We start from the raw sequence: 23,621 nt of genomic DNA, 5'->3' as shown, positions 1-23,621 counted from the left end.
GACGTGGAAGGCGCCTCTAACAGAAGAATATGTCAGCCCTCAGTTCTTGGCTTTTCATTATGTGAAACTGACAAGCATGAAGTTTGCAATTTACAAACAAACAAACTGACTAACTAAGAACCTGTGGTATTTTTCTCCAAAATAAATTAAAAGAGAGAGCAGGATAAAAAATTTGAGATATTTCACATATGAATTCCTTTGCATTTATTTGTAGAGCATACTGTACCATCAGAGTGTAGAGCATACTCTCCCATCAGAGTGTCTACAACAGCCACCTCTGAAAGGAGATGATTTTATCCTTGAAATCCCATTCAGTTTCTATTCTTGTTGCTGAAACAGTCATACTAAAATCTGATTGTGACAATATGGACATTTATACAGAATAAACTAGCCTGTAACCACTACACGTATTTGAAAAAGTACACTGAACCACAAAGACTTCATGTGTGGCTAATAAGATTAGAATCAGATTAGGAACAGAAAATTCTAGTCCCTTTATTCATGTCATTTTACCATCATACTTTCTGTTACATTGAAAACATTATCAAAGTTTTTGGAACAATCTGAAGTTTTTAAAGCTTTTTTTCCTAAGAAACAAAATTACCTTCAGCATGGCCATATTTAATTCATCTTTACAGTCTACGAGCTGCACCATTGTGCTTCTTTGTTCCTGTTGTCTTGAAGTCTTATCAGCATTAACTGTCAAATGCATTTCAAATGAAATTTCAGATAACAGAAGCAGAATCAAAGCATTTTCAGAAATTTGAAGAATATGCCCTTTTTTTTCTCTATTTCAATAACAAAATAAGTCAGCAAAACTGGAACACAGCTGTAATAATATTAGCTATATTGGTTAAAATGCCTGGAAAAATCTTATAGTTTAATATTTCAAAAAAAGACTGATATGTTCAGCAACATCTAATCTGAATATTTTTTAAAATATGACAGTTTAATGCATATGCAGTTATTAAAAGTGAAAAAAACTATGCTTGAAAAGTTGCAGAATACATCCACTTTTCCACCACCCTTATATTTACCTTTTACATTTGAGGCTCTAACTCCACTTGGCTCATTATCAGCAGAATAGATGTGTTTTTCCACTTTTTCAGGTATAGTATTTATTGTGGCAGATAGGCAAATGATGAAATGCATTTTGGCTAAGGTTAATTTATTCATAATTTGTTGGTTGCACAGTGGCAGCATTGTTAAAGACAGACTCCAATTAAATATGTCTTCCAATACCTACAAGAAAGTTAATAATTGGTACTATTTGAAATGACATATCTTACACTTTGTTGAGGTCACATTCTGCTTCTATGTTTATCAACAATTAACATGAGTAATATTAGTAATATGATCTTAGTCACTAGTTGATGTTTTCCTTCCCAAACTTAATTCACTCCCCAGCAGCACTTGCTACAGGTGCAATGATCCATTTTCCCATAGAAGGTGCATCTATTCCTCTATGTGAGTTCTTGTTTTCTACATTGTTCATAGCGCTCTTTTAGCTAGGGTAAAGCAAAAAATATGGAGTTAAATGTGCAGTTCATAAATCGTAACTCAAAGGAAGCTCTGCTGCTACAGTTGACCCTAACTAGAAAGATGAGGCAAGGAAAAAAATATAATGTTATTCATTACAACATCCTTCCTTTATCTTGAGTTTACTATTCTCACTTTAGATTAATAAATTTAGAAGCTGAAAGTCTATACAGCTTTGCAAAATCATGAGGGGACAAATAAGAACCCCATACAGAATTTGAAGTGTTCAAATCAAAAGTTCGAAATAAAGCACAACTTCACAAAATAAATCTGAAACAAGTGAAATCAAAAGCTGTCAAAATAGACATCTCATTTCTGTCTTCTAATATCAACTGTTGTAGGAAACACAGCCATACTGTAAATAAAAGGGATGAAAGTGGAAGGGAAAAGTGTTTTGGTTTTTTTCTACTTCAACAGTTTGTCTTTATGGTACAGCTTCTTTTCCTCATTCTGCTAACATTTACCTCTATGGGCTCAATGGATCTGTGACAAACAAGTGAAAGAAAACAATTAAAATGAAAAAAAAAATCTGGATGAACATGTAATTTTAATTAAAAAGATAAATGACTATTGATTAACTGGTTTACAGATTCACCTCCTTATTTTTTCTTTTTTTTTCTTTCTTTTTTTTTTCTTTCCTTTTTTTTTTTTTTTTCTTTTTCAAAAATGGATTTCAGCCCCAATCTGAGTTAGAACAAACCTACAAAGACAGCTCTGATAGAAATTAAAAGGCCAGATGACTGATGCTCTTGGTATTTTAGCAGAATGAAAAACAGAAACTACATATCACGATGAAACATCAATAATTCTACCAGTATGCTTTGCACAGACAAGGCACAGATTTGTACAAATACCATTCCTGTCTGAAAAAAGGTGATAATGAAAGTTGCCTCTCCCTTAAGAGGTCAGTCATAACAATTAAAATTTATGAAATGGTAAACTGTTGAGAATAATGTTTTCTATTTACTGCTTTTTGCTAATAAGATTTATTTTCTGAACCAAATAATCTCTAACTGATGCCAGTGAAATAAACCTTTATGTATAGAATGCAAATTTTAGTATATTCAGATTATTTTTTTACCTGTAAATTTGTAACAGTCAAGAGAGATTTTGAGGAGTCAAATCTTTGTAAGGCCTGTAAAAATGGACAAAAAAAAATGTGCTTGAGTATAAAATAAGCAAGTTAGCAGAGCAGTAGAAAAGCATAGTGCATTTCCAACAATACTTTGAGGGCTCTGAAAATACCAGCAATTACTTGGCTTCTATGGGCTTTACATTTCTGAACAATAATCTTAGACCCAGATCTATCCCTGCAACTCCTACGCCATTCACCAGGACTCTTTAATTTGAATCAAGCTAAGAAAAAGGCAGAGGAGTTAACCAAAAAAAATCCTCTTCCAAATTCTAGGAACTCTACAGCCACCAACTACCAGTTGTGTTTCATGTTCTTTACACTTCTGAGTCCCAAACCTAACTCCAGGCTTAGCACGTGCCTCTACTGCTATTCAGCAGCACACAGAACTGTGAATGGAATGAAAGAAAGAACTACAGGTCAAAATGAACTTGAGATTTCAACATTCTCTTGAGGGCTATAAAAACAACAGATATTCTTTGGGTTATATGTGCTTCAATTTTCTGAACCCTAACCCTAATTCCAATCCCTGCTCAAAAACCCTTTACCTTTTCACCAGGAGACAAATCTGTCTACTGAGAGGAAAGAAAAGGTAGACTTAAAGATCATTTCCAGTCTTCATCCTAACTGAGAGCTCTGCACATAACTGTCAGTGGTATTCTATTTTTTATTAATTCTTTTATTAACTCCAATGACAGATGTAACCTTATACCATCTCTGTCATTCCCTGGAAAGTGGGTCCTTCTCCTCATTCTGAGAGCTGTACAAAAGTCCAGCAAGCACACATCTTCTATTTGTGTCACACCTTAGCCAAAGTCCAAATGGTGAACCTTCTCTGCTGTTTACCCAAACATTCATCTGTGAACCCCATTAGGTGGGATTCATTAAATCACGTGACAAAATTGACCAGACCTCACCCTAACTCTATGAGCTCTTCAGACAATACTCAAATTCAGAAAAAGACTTAAAGATGTATTTTAACCTCACTAGCATCAGTAAGGATTAAATGCATTCCTTAATGTACCCATAAGGAGAGAGATTGTAGAATGACCTCTCCAGTGAGGATGCTAACTCATTAAGGCTCAACTTTGTGAAAACGTAATGAAGCTTGTACTATAAGGAAAAGCATTAGATTTCAGGTTTTTATCTTCCCCTGAAGTTAGTAGGAAAGTGACACTGGCGAGTTAAAAAATCAGACTGTTTGCTAAATATTTTCATTTTATTTTTTAATATATTACTTTTTAATATTTTACATTTTAATATTTTACTTTTGTAACATTTAGGATTTTTTTGAGAACATGTAATGACTTGCAGATTTGGAGTATTTGCAGTTATATGAAGAGAACTGAGTGTTATGGTTCAGTCAAATTATACTTTATTGGTGTTTACCTTTATTTGTTCAGTCTTTCTGTACCCTGCTGGTATTTTCCATGGAATTCTTTCTCCACAGTTAAGCAAAGACAGTTCATGAAAGGCCTCTGTAAAAAATCCTATATCTGTAAGTACTTTGATCTGTGAAAAAAAATAACAGAGGCTTTGGTTTAAAACAAGCAAACAAACACCAAAAAATACTTAATCTTTTTGCTCAAAATATAGTACATTTAATGGTAATTTTCAAGTAGATTTGGCTACTGGAATAGTACATGGATGGAGAATGTTCTTCAATGGAAAGAAATTTTTACATTTTTTACTGAGTAAGTGAAATCTTAAAGATGAGTCTTTAAACAAATGAGGAGGGTAAAAGAACAACCCACCACATTCTTCAGAAACATGCTCCTGACAGAGGAAAAGATCTTAATTCATCTGGTTAGAACTCTGAGTGACAGTCCAAGATCAGCCCCCTTATCAAAATCAGTTTCACAGATGTTGCTCATCTTAGTCTCATGCCACCTAGATATTTTTCCTAATCCATATCAGCATTTCCTGAAAATATCTAAAACCAGTAATACTTCAACTCTTACTACAAGTTAGATTCTTTTGAAAAAGAAAACAAAAAGGGATTATGAAAGATAAGAAAAAAAGTGAAAACACTAGTGAAATGATAAAAGTCTGTTCCAGAAGTCTGACAACGTGGTTTCACCAGGATACTGACAACAGATCTGGAAGTGAACATTATGAACAAATAGATTATTTATGTTTTGCACAGTGGAAGAAGATAAAAAATATCAAGTAATGAGTATGGATCTAAGGTGGAAAAATCTTTAATGATCATATCTTTAATGTTAATATCTGTTAAATGGAAAGTAGAAAGAAATTACGGAAGTATTTAACACTCACTGTAAAACACCAGCAATAACACTATCTAAATAATTCTACATCCTACAAAAATTAAGAATATAAATATTTGCAGTTAGCAAAATTGATTGTAGAATAGAACAACTTTCTAAGAAACACTAAGGATCAGCTGAACTTTAAAGTAATGCTTTTCAGAGTAGTGATATATGAAGAAATATTAAATCAACTGCGTTTAACAAAGAGGTAAAACATTTATTTCAAATACAACGTGCAGTGATAAAAAGAAAGGTTCTTTGATTACCTTGAAGATTCTTCCTTCAATGCATTTAGCTGGGTCCTTACAAATCTCAGAAACAAAGTATTGGTATAATGTGAACAATGGTAAAATCTGTAGGAAAATATTAGGTCATCTAGTTATAAATGGCATAAAGCTTACAATTATAGAAATGTACTTTGCCATTATAGATCACAAATACATTGGTAATAAAGGAATACTGCTTTCACTTCCACATGGCAGAATTAACACCACTCTTTCTCTTACGCTCTGTGAAGGATGAACCTTTTATGAAGTTCTTCAGCTGACTGAAGCTAACCCCTAATTCGTTAGTACTATCTTATATACAGATACAAAAAGTAGAATGCAAAGTTTCTCCAAAATTATTCTCTTGGTTCAAGTCTGTGGTTTTTTTTTTGGTTTGGTTGTTTGGCTGTTGTTTTTTTTTGTGTGTTTGTAAGAGTGTAAAGATCCTGATAACAGGGGGTTCTAAAACTGCCTGCATTTTGATTCCGTAACTTTTTCTGTATAAGTAACAAAACAATAAAACGTTGTGAGCTTTAAAAAATAAACACAATGAAGTCTAGTAATTGTCTAAGTGAAATGATACCAGTTGTAAAATAAACTGGATGCTGATGAGACTTATTGACAAATTAATTTACTTTCATTTCAAATTGAATACTTTTGTAGAGACAACTACATGAATGTTAAAAATAAATAAATAAAACTTTCTATCAAACACACACTGTATTTATTATTATTGAAGACTTCAGAAAAAAAAAAAAAAAAGATTATTTTCTAACAGATATATTTGCTTATTCAAATTTAAAGAACTTCCAAATTTTAATTATTGTTCAGCTTTTATATTTTTCTTCACTTTATAATGTCCCTGAGCTTGGAAAACACTAACAGCACTATTAGTTTCTTTGTCAAATGCACTTTCAGTTTTTCATAAAGTAGCTTCAGAATTTGGATTACAAAAGCTTCAGGCAAATATTTTAATTGTACCCAAACAGTTTCCAAATGCAATTTGAAGTGCTTCTTCAAAATGAGGCTCTGAAGTATTTTATTTTTTTAAATAAAACTTTAATCCTGATGTATTTTGATTTGTGTCAAATCTTCTTAGTGCCCACCATCCAAAACCTTCATACACATTAAATATTCAGTGGAAATGAAGCTCTCATCCTGCTGAAACTGTTGTTGCTTTGACCATGATCTATGGCCCAGATCTATATTCTGCTAGTGCAAGTGCAAAAGGAATCAAAAATGTGCATGCCGTGTGAAGCAAGCAGTCAAATTAAATGTCCCTGCCTCCAGGTAACTGTCTGCTCCTTGATCTCACTCAATCTCCCATAGTGAGGGCAGTTAGCCAGAACTTAGTAACAAAGTGAACTCCGGTAAAGCAGGATGGAAAGAAGCAACTACCAGAGATAAAACAGACGTTTAGCCTGAAGTTCCAGAAGAAATCAATCAAACAAATGGCTTACTGACAAAAACAGGAGTAACAACTTGCTGCTTCCTCCTCTCTAACCTCTCTCCTATCTTCACCCCTTAATCTTTCCTTACTCTTTTGCTTCCAGCCACATGATCTTCTCCCCTCCCTTGCACTGTCTCTGCCACTTGCAGGACCTTTGCCTAAGTGATTTCTTCTCATTAAAGCAGTAGAAAACTATCTACCTCTTTTGCTGCAAAATTTTGTGTCAAGTCAGGAGTTTATTTACAGAGATATCAAATAATTACCTGATATGATGTAAGAAAATTTGTTGGAGCGTACAGGTGCAAACAGGAATAGATGTAGAATTGCACCTTTTCAATACTAGTTTGTTTTTCAATCTATTTATTCCAACGTATGCATCTTTGAAAGAAGTTGGATTAAACTGGAAGTGGCCAGTCATTAAATGGGAGCAATGGCCACATAATCAATGTAAGAGGGCAACTGTGAAAACAGTCCATACTGAGTAATCAGAGAATGTGAGCAAGGTGCCACAGAACCTAACCATACAGGTATTTTACTAGAACTTCCATGGTTTGTCATAAATATATCCAATACAATAATGTAATAATTACAATAAACTAATACTTACTGTTAAATTTTGTTTTGCATAGTGTAGTTCGAACATAAGGAAATTCAGACTTGCAACTACAGTAGAGACATCAGCTCTGTAGCGATCAGAGAACAAATCTATTCCAGGAATGAGCATATTAATTTCATATTGTGCAAAGTCACAATCAGATGTGGGGTGTGGAAGAGAAGCTCTAAACAGGGTCTGAAAATAATAACAATTAACTGCATGTAAAAAGAAGTGTAGGCATTTAAGAAACACTAAAAACCTCTGACTCTTTAGACTTATAAATGACTTATAAATGAAACTCAGCCAATGCCAAAGTATCCAGCTGTTTCAGGACAACACATGAAAAATACTTTTACTAAAATGATCACTGCTTTGTGTGTGAACTTTATGGTGAGGGAAAAAAAAAAAAAGCTGTAACTAGTCTATGGACAGCATTTCATGGTACTGCAAAATTGAGAAACTGATCTAGGTGCAGAAAAATAATCATAAATCAACCAGTACTCCCCAGGTAATGAGAAATCTTCCTAAGAGGCCAATGGCATTTCTCTCAGACTCGAAGCCAAAGCATTTCAAATAAATCTCTGGAAGCACTGGGAGGGGGAAAAATAATAATAATAATAAATTGCTAGGGATTCTTACAAAGATTTCTTAGATAATTCTTAGGAAAAGCCTCTGATCAGCACACAGAAGGAATTTAATAATTTATTTAAGCATCTCCATAGTCAAGGAAAACGTAGACAAAAAATGCATTGAGATGGCCTTGGGGAAATACTGAAACATCTCTTTACCAGTCCAAGGATGGGTAAAGACATTTCATGGGAAATGTTTTCCATCAGATGAAAAATCTTTTTTTTTATTTTTATTTATTTTATTTTGTTATTTTTTCCATAAACTAAGAGCAGTAGTTTGATTTTACTAATCCTTAAATACTTTTTGAGTAATCACCTCAATCGTGACTTCTGGGAGAGACTTCTGGCCTCTTTAAGGCCAATTAGAGGCTAGTTCAGCCTTTAACAGATTGCATTTAAAGTCATTCTGAGTACAGTATTTCAAACTGTACATACATGGAAATTTCATCTAAAATGCCTAAACTAAGTGAAGCATGTACTGTTATCCTCCTGAATAAATAAATATATATAATGTAAATGTAAATAATGTATAATGCAAAAATTGTAGGCAGCAAGCTACACCTTGCCACTACTTCTCTGCCACATAACCTGACCCTACCATACTAACAAAGGCTAGTTCAGCCTTTAACTAGGTCAGCTAGTGCATCTTCAGCGATATAATTTAAAATGGATGTGAACTTTAAGGAAGGAACTTAAATATTCCTCCCTTATAAAGGGAGGAAAACTAACATTGTCTATTGTCTTCCTATTGTCTATATGAAGGATATTCCTTCCCAATTGTGTTTATCATATCATAATTAGCAATGATATGCTAGACATACTCAGATCTGAGATATTAACAAGCCTAAAGTCAATAAGAGAGGTGGAATTTAAATAAGGTTATAAAAGAGCTTTCCAAATCACAGAACAAATTATAGGCTTGAACTTGGCAAGGTTCAGTGACAGTAATTGATTACATTTTTCAAGACTTTCACTCTGCAAGGTGCTCCTATCCCAATTAATATCAGGCCCACTTCAGTCAAGTCACAATTATTTCTACCTTTATACAGCTGCAACAAACTGTTACTACTATTTCTGTCAAAAGGAGGAATCAAAATTGTTCAGGTTTGTACCACCTGCAATTAGAGAGCTAGAAGCTAATCAAAATTCTCCTTTGCCTCTGTTTCTTCAACTTGTTCTCCCTTTGCTGAAATTAACAAGGTTTTAAACGCAGCCAAACAGGTCAAACAATCACAATTGTGGCTGGCACAAGATATTAGAAAGTGACACTGGTTTGTTTGGAAGTCAACTAACTTCCTATTACTGCATTGGGATGAGTTAGTATTGACCCCAGTGGAGTCTAAGTGACAGAATACTGGTTCTTTTTCCAATATCACATTTGGTGCTGATATCTTAAAACTTCCCTTTAGAAGTAAACTGAAACTCTTCTTTTTCATCCATAGTTTGTTTCTGAAAGTTTTCAAATTTAATTTTAATAAGCTTATTTTCTTTGTAAATTAAAATAAATAATTTTGACTACCCTCAATTTTTAGAGCAAACTTCTTATGCAATTGATATTTTAGAAATATAACTTTCAATGGTAAGCAAAATACCAAAAAAAAATCTTTTTGTAAAGAGTCTGTTCTCCTGATTGAAAATTTCTGACAATCTGTGAAGACTTTGTACAGATCAATGACAGCATCCATCTATTGTTGATGCCATCCACCTCTTCCTGAGCAGAACACTTCAAGAGAAGAAAAATGTATTTGACTGCCAAATATTTTAGTTATCTTCACTTTTCAGTATTTCATTATTTCTCAGAGACTCACCTCTCATTGAAGTGATAATTTTTAGGCTTTAGTACAGGAATAATGTTAAAAAACAGAATAAATACATCTAATCTAATGTGCATAAATTGTCAACTACCTCTGATCTACAGCTTTCCTTCAGTCAATCAAAGTGAGAAAAGAAATATTTTAATAGAGGGTTATTGTGATTTAAATATTAGAAGCAATTTGTCATTTGTGAATTCTAACTGAAATCGTACACGTACCTTAAAGAGTATAGCAGAAAAATAGCAGTGTTTAGTTCTTAATCTCATATTCGATGTTGTTATATACCTAAAGTACAACAGATTATAAGAAATATGAACGTGTCCATCAATATAAATTATTCAAACTTTTTTTTTATCTCGTATAATAATGATACTAACACAGTCTAGATGTTTTCCACATTGGAAAACAGCTGCCTGTTCTGTAGACAGGTGTTCTGCCATGTCATCCAAGGAATCATTTGACCTAAGGCATACCCAGACAAAGGGAGTTGTCTAGATTCCCTTTGAAGTAAAGGGAGAGAAACAGGCAATTTAAGAGCAAAAAATAATCTCATCCAAAACTAGAAAGATAAAGCAGGTCTAGAAACTCAAAGTGTGTTCTTTCCATAAAGCCTACCATATCCAGCACATGGGCTTTCAAATGGTAGCTGTCTACCTAGATTAAACGAATCCGACAAACTATCTCACTGTCATAGTATTAGGATATTCCTCTGATTTATAATATTCAAAATCTTTAATACAATTTCAGTCTTTTAATCTGCATCTTACAGTCTGAGAATAAATTGCTCTAGAAACAGCAACTCAAGGGAAGGATGTCTAACAGCCCAAGTTAGGTCTGAGTAAAAAAGATCTGCTTCAGCAAGAAGCTGAGAGGATTGCTTCCTCCAGATCCCTATGAAGAGTTGGAATGGACATAATAGTAATAAAGGCACAGTGCAGCAAATATGTGCCAGAAGCACCTTTAAAAGTGGCTAAGGATTGGGTCTTGCCTAATTGAACCTTAGGTTGCACCACAGCTCAGAATGAGAAGAGTACAAAAGTGGTTTAGAATCAACTTGAACTCACTTCTTTTCCTCTTGAGGGCTAATTCTGAGCTGCACAATGTCATTTCATGCTGAAATACCCATGTTAATGCTTTCCAAGGTACTTCACTTTACAGATATTTTACAGTGTTATTAATAGGCCCTGTTTCCCAGCTAATGTAGTTTACACAGATGAAGCTCTGCCTTTTCATGGTATAATGTTTCTAAGGTCACTTAGAGTTGGCATGGATATTTCTAAGTTTTATATTTTGTACATTTTATATAGTGTACGATATATTGAGAAACAGCTTAGAATTACATCCTTAGTGCTTTACCAGCAGTCAAGCAGTACTGTACTGAAATATTTATTGATGGTAGACTTTCATACAGTAATTCAAATTTCATTTAGTTGTAATTCACCAGAAAATGAGTACTTTAGGCAGTAAATCTGTCCTTAGGATACATTAATATTTAATATGTGCAATGACTTGGGAGATGTGATATTTCAATTGAAAATCAATAAGACTGTAAAATCCTTGTGCTTATGACTTTTTATCATTTTGTTTTATTTCAATGATCTCTCCATATGAAATACAGCTGCAATTACGATCGAAGAGCACGCCAGAAAAGGGAACAAACACTGTTCTCCAAAAAAGCAACTTTCTTCCTGAAAGGAAAAATTCCTCTTGTTTTGCTGAGTCTTTTCTATAGCAACTCTTTAGTGTTTTAAATTAATTTCAAGTTGCTTAATGTTCTTGATAAGTAGTTCTTTTGAAAGAAATGTGTATATAAATATATATATATGTAAAATATTTTTTTTAAAAAGTACTTACTGAGCTATCTTAGCCACTAAAACTGCTGCATGTAAACATCCCCAAATTCCTGCCTGAGAAATAAATTTCTGACCAATATCAGTAGATCTTCCAACTGCAAAGTAGTCTTTAGCATTTTTTGGAAAACCTAACTCTTGCCAGTTGTTAAGAGCATCAGCAATGTTGAGTGTTTCATCAAGGGCTTGACACCAATATTTAAAAGCAGCTCTGTAACACATAAAAAAAACATACTCATCATATTGCTGACATTTTCCAAAGTGAAAGATAAGACTGGCTTCATTTTACCTTCATTGCCTGATATATAAATAATTCTGATTAGGTCAAAAACTGAAATATAGTTTCTAAGCACACAAAGATACCATTGGTGGTCAACACGTTCATTCAGACTTTTACTAAGATTAAATTGTCAGGAGATAAATATTACTTCCTAAAAACATATAGAGATGCTTAATCTTATAATTAGCTAGCAAAGAAAGATGAACTATTTACAGAGAAAAATCTGTCAAAATATAGCTAAGAGTGAGAGAAAGAAAAGTTATATGGACCTGAAAACAGCACAAGAATTTATAAAACTGTACAAGTGTGTAAGAATGACAATCAAATAATGAAACCCTGCTCTTTTAAATTCCAGTAACAGTGTACCTTTTGTTTCCAGCATAAAAGTGAAGATTTCCAAGTTCATGTAAAGCCTGAACCTTGAGGTCTCTCTGGTTGTTTTTTTCAAGGATTCCTGTTATTTATTATTTCATCAATGAGAGAAAATATTGTCACATCATTAAGTTAGTTACTGAATCTTGAACAAATTTTGCATGAAAAGTAGACATGCACTGTCGTGTTATTCAGTGTATGAATATCACAGAAAGATTTACTAGGCTTGCATATTTTGCCTTCAAATGTACAATTGCTTATTCCTACTAACTCAAAAGACAAGAGTATTATGTATTTACAATTTTTGTATTATTAAATTTTAATTAATTAAATTTTATATACTGTATTGTTAAGTTTTTGTATTATTGTTTTCTCAGACTGAGAAAACATTCTCAGGCTGAGCTTTAAATATATGAGTAAAGCCATACTAGAAAGGTAAGATGGACACCAAGTAACTGGGTTCTCATACTCAAATGCACAGAACATGAAAGGCCTATTTCCTAGAAAAAAAAATAAAATAAAAATGTCATGGAATTAAAATGATTCCCTTTAGAATTACAGATTTTTAATTTGGAATTAATCAGCATAACACAACTGAAGTAATGCTTGTTCATAAGAAGAGAGAACTGTAGATGTGATGAACCAACTAGTATCTTGTTTAGGATCTAATGCAGATTTTCAGAATTAAGAGAGAAGGTTGTGCGTTTCTGGAGACTACTTTTCAGACAGTTATAATTGACAGAGGAAAATAACACTGGAACAAACAGCGAGCACAGGTAGGTAATGTGACATTACACATTAACTGTAAACAGAAATTAATAAAAAAACAATTACCAATTGTTTGTTCATAGGAAGAGACAATTACTGGAAACTGTGACCGTGGTATTGGTTTACTCTCAACCACACTGGAGAAATTAAATTTTTCTTGAGAAAGGTCATGTGGTATTGGTAGAAACATCAGTTCACCTCCCTCTTTAAATTCCAGCTTTTTATTTGGAGAGATTTGACTTGTTGCTCTTCCAATATTTTCTAGATCAGAAAAACAATTTATGTGACCAGGTCAAAAAAAGTATTCTATTATTACAGCACCACATATATTTCCACACCAAATGTGGTGTATTCAAACAAATATATGATTCTTTTGTGCACTATTTTAAGCTAGTTTCCTATGTTCTTACTCTGTTTTCATGTCTCCTAATCAAACTCACTGGTGAGCAGAAACAAAGAAAAATATGGAACCAGTTAGAGAAAATAAGTTGGTAAGAGCTGCCCGTCAGCCCACTATTGAAGGTTTGGCTTAAGAAACACAAGTGATACAGTTACATGAAAAAAAATATAATCCAACCAAGAGACAGAAATCATCAGAAATCAGGCTTAGAATTTGCACTTAAAGAGTTTCGTACATAATTTTATATTCTGTGTTTTTTTCTAATTCTCAGTAACAACTGAAACGTGATTTAGAAAAGAAAGGGAAAAGGGGAGGGGAAAAGGGGAGGGGAAAAGGAGAGGGGAAGGGAAGATAATTCTTTTACTATTGTAACTGTATATACACTTCATACATGCTTCATTTTGAGCAACATGGTTCACTGGGCGGTGTCCCTGCCCATGGCAGGGGTGGTTGGAACTATATGATTTTTACGGTCCCTTCCAACACAAACCATTCTATGATTCTATGATTCATTGAGTGAGAAACACTTCAATGAATTACTCACCTTGTGTGTGTGCAAGAAATAATGAAAGTAGTTTTCTGCTGTGTCTCAGTGCTCTGCTGTGAAATTTAGATTTTTTTAGAGTTTCCCTAAAACATTTCAATGTGTCATTCACATCAAGAGGTACATAAACTAGATGTTTTGCTTGACTGCTACCTGAAACAAATTAACAATTATGGAGAACAAATTTGCATAATATAAACACATATTTTTAGTTTTAAAAAATGTAAAACTAAAATATATTAATGCAATTGTCACTTTTGTTTCCCCATTCAAACAGGAATTAAAGAAAAATCATTAACAATCAGGAACAACACTTCTGAGCAGTTTTATCTTTTTCAGTGTTACATTTTGGTTGTTGCATGAAACCTATTTTCTCTGAATTCCATCTGCCCTGACCATGCATCAGGTCAGCTTACTACTTTGATCCTTGTGTCTTAGGCCTGGGAACAAACTTTAACTACAACTGTTGGTCCTATTTACTACAATTCCTGTGGTTTCTACATACCAAACCATCATGCTCTGGAACACATAATATTAACTACTCTTACATACAGAATTATTTACCATTTAATGACTTTCCTTAGTTGAATTCCACACAAAGTCTTGTGCACAATGCCTTGATGCTTCTGTAATAGGAGAAACTATGCTTCTATTAATGACTAAAATACTTTAATCCCAATTGGAAAGAACAACATCTATGGGTAAAAAAAAAGTGTTCTGTCACCTTATACTTCCTTTCAGCTTTTGTATTGATTCTATCATTAATAGTGCAAGTTCACATTAACTTCTGTGTGTGTTGGTGGGTATCCAACAATACACACAGAAAACTAAGCCAAGATCACCAAGCTCACTCAGTGTACTGTAGGTCTGGATGACAACTGCTCTTCTCTGCTTTCAGATACAGTTTGAATATATTTGGAGAGATCTTCACAACATTATTATCCATCCAAAATATCAAGAATAATAATTTGAAAATAAAACTGATCTTATATTAAAATAAACCACTTATAGGAATGGTGGAAGACCTACAATAAGAAGGAAAACCAAAACCAAAAAATCCTGTAGGAAAAAAAAATAAAAAGGTTTAGGGAGAAAAGAGAAGTCATGATACTAAAATGAGCTCTGACCTGTATAATCATTTTTAATCTCAGGGTAGGCAATGCATCCAGGAAAGACCAGTACACTAGCAGCATGGGCAACAGGCAGCTGTAGGTTCCACCCTATGTAGTCTCTGCAACTCATCTAAAAAGCAAGTTTTATTTCATGATCATTGAACAATATTTAGAAAAAAATAAAATATTTAATGTTTATGGTTAAGTATTGAAACACACAGTCACATGACAAAATAAAAGAGGACTAATTTACAAAGACACTGATGTCCTGTTGCTAGTATCCAGGTCAATAAATGTGAAATATTCACAACACCTTAGTACTGGATATATCATATAAATGCTCAGATGTGAAATTATATATCTCAATTTGGGATCAAAGTTGGAAAATATAAGTAATTTATATTAATGAACTAAACTTGTATCACTTATGGTGTTTGCTGTAATCATGAGCAGCTCACTGATGTTCAGCAAATATTCCTCCGTTCTTTGTCTGGACAAATGCTTGCAAAGAACCTGTATGTGTAAGTGTACAGGTATGCCTAAAGAACACACTGCCTGTAAAACACAATGTCATGCAGAATAAGGACATGCAAAATAGTTTTAAGCAAATAACAGAAGCAGTCTAACCCTGTCAGAAAGGAAAATTTCCAGACAGTGCTTATCATCTAGTTGTGCTAATGTAGACACATCACTTCATGAGCAAAGAAACAATTCAGAGAAAGTTCGAGTCTCTCTGAATGGCATTGCATTGTGAAACATAGTCACACCTTCCTAATTTCTAACTTGATGCTGTCATTTCTGAATAATCTTCATTTGCTATTAGTTGACATTAGTTTTCATTCTGTAAGTTAAGATGTCTTTCAAAATTATATTGCTTTTCCACATTACTCAGATCATAGTGGTGTAGAATTAGACAATATCCCAGGTTGGAAGGTACCCAGAAGGATCATCAAGTCCAATACCTGGCTCCACACAGGCCCACCCAAAAATCAGACCATATGTCTAAGAGCATTGTCCAAAGACTTATTGAACTCCAGCAGGCTTAGTGCCATGACCAAGTGGCTTCCCTAGTGAGCCTGTTCCAATACCCAACTACCCTTTCGGTGAAGAACCTTTTCCTAATGTCCCCTGTCACTGCTTCATGCCATTCCTTCAGGTCCTATTGCTGGTCACCAGAGAGAAGAGATCGGCACCTGCCCCTCCACTCTCCATTCTGAGGAAGCTGTAGGCCACACTGAGGCCTTCCCTCAGTCTTCTCCTCCCTAGACTGACCAACCAAGTGACCTCAGCAGCTCCTCATACGTCTTGCCCTCTGGACCCGAAGGGCTACCATCTTCATAGCATTCCTTCATACGCTCTCTAATAGTTTTATGTCCTTCTTATAGCCTAAAAAAAAAAAACACACACAGTATTGGAGTCAAGGCTGCACCAGTGCAGAGCAGAGCAGGACAATCATTTCCCTCAACTGGCAAACAATGCTTGATGCACTCCAGGGTACAGACAGCTCTTTTGGTTTCCAGGACACACTGGTGACTTACATTCAACTTGCCATCAAACTGAACCTCCAAATCCCTTTCTGTGGGGTTGCTCTCCAGCCTTGTGTCCCCCAGTCTGTACATATAGCCAGGGTTGTCCCTTCCCAGATGCAGAATCCAGCACTTGTTCATGTTAAACTTCACACTGTTGGTGATTGTCCAGCCTTCTAATTTGTCAAGATCTCTCAGCAAGGCTGCTCCACCCTCGACAGCATCAACAGCTCCTTTCAATTTAGTATCATCTGCAAACTTACTTAGTATACCTTCAAGTACTACATCCTAGTAATTTATGAAAACATTAAAGAGCATTAAAGAGGACTGGCACTAAAATGGAGCCCTGGGGAACTGCACTAGTTACTGTCTGCCAGCCTGATGTAACCCCTTTTTACTATAACCCTTTGAGCCCAACCCATCAGCCAGTTGTTCACCCACCATATTATGTACTTTTATCTAGAAGGATACCATGAGAAACAGCATCAAAAGTTTCGCTGAGATGCAGTAAGATTACATCAACTAGCTTCCTTTGGTCAACAATATTGGCAACCTTGTCATAAAAGGAAATTAGTTAATTAAACAGGCTTTTCACCTCATGAACCCATGTTGGCTGACCACTGACTACATTGTCTTTCAAGTGTTTTTCAATAACTTCTGCAAGAACATTGTGGTTTGTTGGTGGTATGTGGTGCCTTTTTTTATACAAAGAACTATGTTCTGAATGGTGAGGCCTGAAAGAAGTCAGTAGGAAACAGCTCCCCGAAAGACATGACACAGCCTTGCAAGCATTATGTAGCACTATGTTGTCTCTAGGTAAGTCAGTGTTTCCTGAACCCCAACCAAGTTCAGAACGATGCCATCTTGGAGCTCTAAAACCCATTTTCCCCTCCTCCTTCAAGTTCTGTGTAAATATAAGCTAATAGAAACATATCAAAAATTTCAACCATACCACTGACTAGAAAAACGTTTTAGAAATAAACATTAGGCTAAAAAAAAAAAAAAAAAATCCTAGTTTTTAATAGCTAATCCCATGGAAAAAAAAAATCCAGTGGGAATATCAGTTTACTAAAGATACAAAGCCTTAACTTCCAGTGAGCAGCTGTTTTTCTTTGGTGATAATCAAGTTCTTAAAGTTTTTCACTGGTGTTGCTAGTGTTTGGATTAATTCAATCTGATTAATTTTGGTCTTTAAAGACAGTGTTCCAATGCAGAAACAAAGCAATCTCTTTGTATTTAATTTTAATTAATCACACAGATTATGCAACATCCAAATAAATGTTTTCAGGTTAAAAGTGCAGCATCAAGAACTAACGTGAAATTAGATTTAGGCTTATAATATGGAATGAGTACACAATGCATGGAAGAAATGTTCTCTGGGTCATCAAGTCCAGACCTCTCCTGTTGCTGGAGTCATGTCAGATAAGCCCTTTCATGCCTTCAATCAATTATTTTCATTAAATTATTCTCATAATTTATGAACATTATGGAAAACCACATTAATCTAACCAGTGAACATACTTCTCTACATTTAGTTCACATTTAGAGTCAGTATCCAAAAAAGAAATTTGAAGTTCACCTTATTTGCATTATCAGATAGATACTTTATGAAATTAGATTCATGGCTCTCTGGGCTACTGAATTGCTGTTTTCTTTCCAGGAGCTGCCTCTGAGCATACACCAGCAGCGGAATCACCTGTTCTATATATCTCTCACTAAAAAAAAAAAAGCAAAGTACCAATTAATTAACTAATTAATTAATCAAAATAACAGTATATTTAACTGTATAATACTGCTTTTTAGTATTTGTTAAAGTTGTTGTAACTTACTGTGTAAATATGTTAAATTGTACAGCTATGTGTACAAGTGCTTCCCATTTCTTCATTTGATACAACAACTCTATTGTTTTAAAAACCAGATTACATATCCATTTCAAGTCAACTACATTCACATCATCCAGGGGAGACTGTGGATGGAGATTTGAACCACCATTCTCATCAGTAATACCTCCTAAACAACTGGGAATGCAGAAGTTGCCTTCAGGATCCACAATCTACAGTGAAGAAACATTATTCTACCTGTTACTGACAAATTTGTTTTTAGGAGAAATCAAATTATATAGAAAATACAGTGCTTGTCTAAAAACTTGTTACAAAAAATAACCTGGAGATATCAGAACATAACACAAGAGAAAGAAAATTATCTCTACAGAGAAGACATGATAATAAAGAATATATCATCTCAGTATTTTTACCTTAAGAGAATTGGTTGCTTGCAGTTCAGTTATCATATCAATGATCATGTCTGATGCCAAATAAAATGGCAACCAGATGGTGTTCCTAAGAAACTCTTTCGTAATGGGAAATGCATCCATATGGGAATGGGAATGTTTAGCAATTGACTGGGATTCTTGAGTATAGTTCCAAAGTTCTCGGCAAGCATTTTGAAGCAATGTCCAGTGGCCACCACGGTGAGCAAGAACCTATGTATATCATTCAGAATAGAGTTATACTTTGAAAATACAGAAATTAAAAGCTCCATTCTTTTATTGAGAAGGTAGAAGTAAACTTTCAAAATTACAATCAACAAATCATCTTTAATAACAGATTGCTTAATATCTCAATTTATATAAGGCATTGTAAAAACTTCATTTGGAAATTTTCATAGACACACTAATTTATAACTGATTTAAATTGTTGCTTCTGGTGTGAGAATAAGAAAACAAATTAATTCACACCGCCTAAAAATAAATTTTTACTTGGTTTTAGGTGGTTTTATGGGAAGAGTAGTCAGACTGCTTTTCCTTTCAGTCGTTGGTCTTTCTGTTGACACTACTGTGGCATCCACAAAAAACAATAAAGGGAAAAGTAAATCTGCAAGTATTTTGAGAAATATGTAACAAAAAATGTGAGGGAAAGTTATAAAGACTAAATTAAAAATAAAACAGTTTAATTATTATATATTTGATTGAGATATGCATTATGATAGGTAATATGTCTGACATTTCACAGAATCACAGAATCACAGAATTTCTAGGTTGGAAGAGACCTCAAGATCATCGAGTCCAACCTCTAACCTAACACTAACAGTCCCCACTAAACCATATCCTTAAGCTCTACATCTAAACGTCTTTTGAAGACTTCCAGGGACGGTGACTCCACCACCTCCCTGGGCAGCCTGTTCCAGCGCCTAACAACCCTTTCAGTAAAGAAGTTCTTAATTTTTTGATACATTGTGCTTGAACATTTTGCAGAAGATAAGAAATCATTGTTTTTTCCCTGGGAAAAAAAAAAAAAAGTATATTTGTGTTTTGTTTTGTTATTTTTTCCTTAGGATTTTTTATGTAGAAAGTTTTGCAATAAGGTGTTTAGTAGTAAAGAGAGTGTTTAATAAGAAAACGTATATTACCACTGCTCTTCTTAAATGAAGAAAGATTTTTGTAAAATGGTCCAATAAAATGGTATTTGATGGAAACTGGCTGCATTCTCTGGGGGACTGTGAGATGGATATTTCCATATCATATGTCATTTGAGTTTGAGGAGTACATGTTCCACTCAATTTACTGACGTGCTCAGAAGATCTATCTGTATCTGAAGACAAAACATTCACTGGTTAAAAATGAGTTAAAGTTTTCCAAAACATAAAATAGATAATATTATCAGTCAGCTAGGATTTTCCTGTGCCAGCTAAATACTTAAATGTTAGGAAATGCCAAAGTTAAGGTTATCATATTTAGAAGGTTATGATATTTAAAATGTAAGATGCTTTTACTTAAGATGAGGAAGAAGCAGGAATACAAAAAAAGTTTAAGCAAAATAATAATATGTACCAAATAGTTTTCCAGCCTCACAGCCAAAACACAACCATCCTAGAAGTTATCAAGTTTTAGGAAGAAGTCACCATGAGGCAAGCTCCCAAGAACCTTTCTGAAACCAAGTTCTCTTTACAGAAAAAGTTAGGAAAAAGTTTTGTGACAAATTCTGTGGTATGCATAGAATTGCTTCATTATTTTATTCAATAGTAACTGCCCTCAAAGGGGAAACATGAAGGTTCATGGTGGTGGGATACCGTAATATCTGAACTATAGGTTTCATGGTAGAAACTAATTTCACAATAAACGTTTAATGTCCAGGGAAAACTGCATACTTCAATGAAATTCTTTCACTCAAAATTGCTGAAACAGCTAGGATGTAATAAGCAGGATTAATATTAGTTTTCAGAAACATTCAGTTCCCAAGGCTTGTAAACATAAAGAAAGACAAAAGAGTATGAATACAAGTAGGCTGTTGCAAAGAGAACCTGTGAGTTCACCAGCTAGTTTTGTCATAACTCCTTGGAAAAGGCAGAGGCTGGTTGATTCCTACCTAACAAAGGAATGATAGGAGAGTTTTGCTCTCTACAGCTCTGACAAGAATGTATTCCTTGAAGTGCTTTTGAAAATACCAAACTTTTGATTTTCTCTTGAACTTACAGTGGTTAGGCAGACTAATATGTGTTGACTTGTGTATTATCACTGTCTGAAGTAATCAAAGTCCTATATTTCACGATTAGCTGCAAACAGGGGCCGCCCTTCAGATCCTTTTGAAACCTCAAAGGATGTTACTGAAAACAGCTGGGATAACAGATAGAATGGTAAAACATGAAAGATAAATTTGAAGAAAAAAGGTGCAAGGTAAAAAAGGATCCTGAGGTAGCTTCTGCCTCGGGAAACACTGTGGAGCATGCAATGGAGAAGGACACCTAAACTATTTTACTTTCATAGATAATAATAAACTTCCATCTATAATTTTGAGAACGACTTACAGAATGACCCAGGAAATTATTGGGCAGTTAGGAAATCTAAAGAAAATTATGGAGCAATTCACAACCACAGAAATTGATAAAAATTCTAATTGCATTTAGAATAATATGGAATGTTACCAAATTAATAGGTGTAGCAAGTACGGTTTCTGCAAACTAAAAGCCAGTATCACTAAATTATTAGAGTTTATAAACTTAGAATGAAGAATCATCACTTGATAAAAATATTTATCAACACAATAAATAATGGTCAGAGTTATTATAAAGGTCTCATTATTGACTATGACTTATGCTATAATAGGTATGTCAAAAAAGAGAAAATACAGGAAACACTTTTGAAATCCAGAAACCCAATCTCCTCTTTAAACGCGCAGGAGTGATTTTCCAATGGTAATGTGCAAAAATAATGATGCAAGTCAGGATGAAAGTTAAGAGAAAGAAAAAGGTACGTTTAAACTGATTCAATTTGTATACCCATTAAAAGTTCTTACAAGTTTGTTTTTTGGTCAGTCCTGAAGGTGACTTTTTAAGGAGAAAAGGAGTTGGTGTTCTTCTGTTATTCTCTACAGATTCTCCCGTCAATACTGTTCCAGAATTATTTAAGGAGAATATTTCAGGATCCAGAATATTGTAACTGCAGAATGGAAGAAAAAGGAAGGGGGGGGGGAGGGGAAGGGAAGAGAAAGAAAGAGAGAGAGAGAGAGAGAGAGAGAACTTTGATATAAAATTCAGTTTCTCAAAAGTGAGTTTTCATTAATTTTCAAAATTTCCATTATATTTCAAAACTTTCAAAAGATATAAAATCTGACCAGTCAAGTAAGCAACCAAAAGTGTGCATGTCACCTGCCCTCTGACTGAAGACAAAATGTAGTACACTGTATATTCATTTGCATGTGGAAGCTGAGTTAGTCATACGACAAACTGACTGTTGATACTGTGGTTCAAATCTTTGCATTAATGGCAATAATATAGTGATCTACTTTAATAGCAATCATTTTAGGAGTAATTTCTTCTCAGAAAGAGTAGTCAGGCATTGGAACAGATCACCCAGGGAGTTGGTGGAGTCACCATCCTTGGGGGTGTTTAAGAAAAGGCTGGATGTGATACTTAGGGACATGGTTTCGTGGGTAATATTGGTGGTAGGGGGATGGTTGAACCAGATGATCATGAGGGTCTTTGCCAACCTTAATGATTCTATGATTTATAATACAGTAAAATATACCTGTCCTGATACTGTGAACCACAAATTCCAATGTTATATTGCTCTTCCAGTTTCTTTTTAAATAAGTGGTAGTGTGCAATTGCCAGATAAATATTCATCTGAGACCTCCAGGGCATCTCTTCAAGGCATATTTGATGAAACTTCTTTTGGCTTAAGTAATTACTAACAATTGGTTTCAGCAGTACCACTAAGGTGCGATGAGCTACTTTTCTCAATTCTTCCTTGTGTTTCCTATAACAAAATATTTGCAGAACAAAAAATTAAACTGTGTTTTCTCAGAGCTCTAGAAAATCAAATCGATAAAGATATACAAGTACCCCATTACATATCCACAGCCTTGTATTAACTTCAGAAGGATATGTCATGTTTCTAGCAAAATGATTTTTGCTTCAGTCAAGAAAAACAATTGTGCTTTCCATCTTAAGTGCAATTAACACACACTAAATCCTTTCTTCTACTTTACAAACTTCAATAAGACATTTGTTTTAGTACTTACAAGAAGTTTAGCCCTATGTTTGAAGTTACTTGTACCCAAATCATTTGGGCAGATTATTATTCAAAATACAGTGTGTGTTTCTGTCATGGTTTTGGCCAGGATGGAGTTAATTTTCTTCACAGAGACTCAGAGAGCACTGTGTTTTGGATTTTTGATGAAAATAGTGGTGATAATACATGGATGGTTTCAGTTGTTGCAGAGCAGTGCTCGCACAGAGCCAAGGCCATTCCTGCTCCTCATGCTACCCTGCCAGCAAGGGGTTGGGGGTGCACCAGGAGCTAGGAGGGGACACAGCCGGGACAGCTGGCCCAGGCTGGCCAGAGGAGTGTCCCACACCATGTGGCATCATGCTCAGCAATAGAGCTGGTGTAAAGAAGGAGGAAGGGGGGACGCTGGCAGTGATGGCGTTTGTCTTCCCAAGGAACCGCTCTGCGTGACGAGCCCTGCTTGCCTGGAAGTGGCTGAGCACCTGCCTGCTGATGGGAAGCAGCGAATGGGTTCCTTGCTTTGCTTTGCTTGTGCACAGCTTCTGCTTTACCCACTGAAATGTCCTGAT

General features: G+C 34.6%; 1 protein-coding gene across 1 annotated transcript in view; it reads right to left on the bottom strand.

Moving 5' to 3' along the window:
• The window catches only part of CFAP54 (cilia and flagella associated protein 54), a 109,853-nt gene that overhangs the window by 31,087 nt on the left and 55,145 nt on the right, over nucleotides 1–23,621 (bottom strand). Inside the window, exons 34-51 of the mRNA XM_068658827.1 lie at nucleotides 22,570–22,800; nucleotides 21,839–21,981; nucleotides 19,956–20,137; nucleotides 18,802–19,029; nucleotides 18,377–18,600; nucleotides 18,127–18,262; nucleotides 15,037–15,151; nucleotides 13,910–14,062; nucleotides 13,032–13,226; nucleotides 12,192–12,279; nucleotides 11,550–11,756; nucleotides 9,914–9,980; nucleotides 7,265–7,447; nucleotides 5,208–5,294; nucleotides 4,061–4,183; nucleotides 2,621–2,674; nucleotides 1,038–1,242; nucleotides 605–699 (exon numbers count right to left, since the gene is read on the bottom strand). Of these exons, the coding sequence (XP_068514928.1) occupies nucleotides 605–699; nucleotides 1,038–1,242; nucleotides 2,621–2,674; nucleotides 4,061–4,183; nucleotides 5,208–5,294; nucleotides 7,265–7,447; nucleotides 9,914–9,980; nucleotides 11,550–11,756; nucleotides 12,192–12,279; nucleotides 13,032–13,226; nucleotides 13,910–14,062; nucleotides 15,037–15,151; nucleotides 18,127–18,262; nucleotides 18,377–18,600; nucleotides 18,802–19,029; nucleotides 19,956–20,137; nucleotides 21,839–21,981; nucleotides 22,570–22,800 (2,716 nt within the window). The remainder of the gene's footprint in view (nucleotides 1–604; nucleotides 700–1,037; nucleotides 1,243–2,620; nucleotides 2,675–4,060; nucleotides 4,184–5,207; nucleotides 5,295–7,264; nucleotides 7,448–9,913; nucleotides 9,981–11,549; nucleotides 11,757–12,191; nucleotides 12,280–13,031; nucleotides 13,227–13,909; nucleotides 14,063–15,036; nucleotides 15,152–18,126; nucleotides 18,263–18,376; nucleotides 18,601–18,801; nucleotides 19,030–19,955; nucleotides 20,138–21,838; nucleotides 21,982–22,569; nucleotides 22,801–23,621) is intronic.

The sequence above is a fragment of the Anas acuta genome, chromosome 1, assembly GCF_963932015.1.
Source record: "Anas acuta chromosome 1, bAnaAcu1.1, whole genome shotgun sequence".
NCBI lineage: Eukaryota > Metazoa > Chordata > Aves > Anseriformes > Anatidae > Anas > Anas acuta.
The sequence above is the reverse complement of the archived record's forward strand: the minus strand, read 5'-3'. Positions and strand labels throughout refer to the sequence as shown.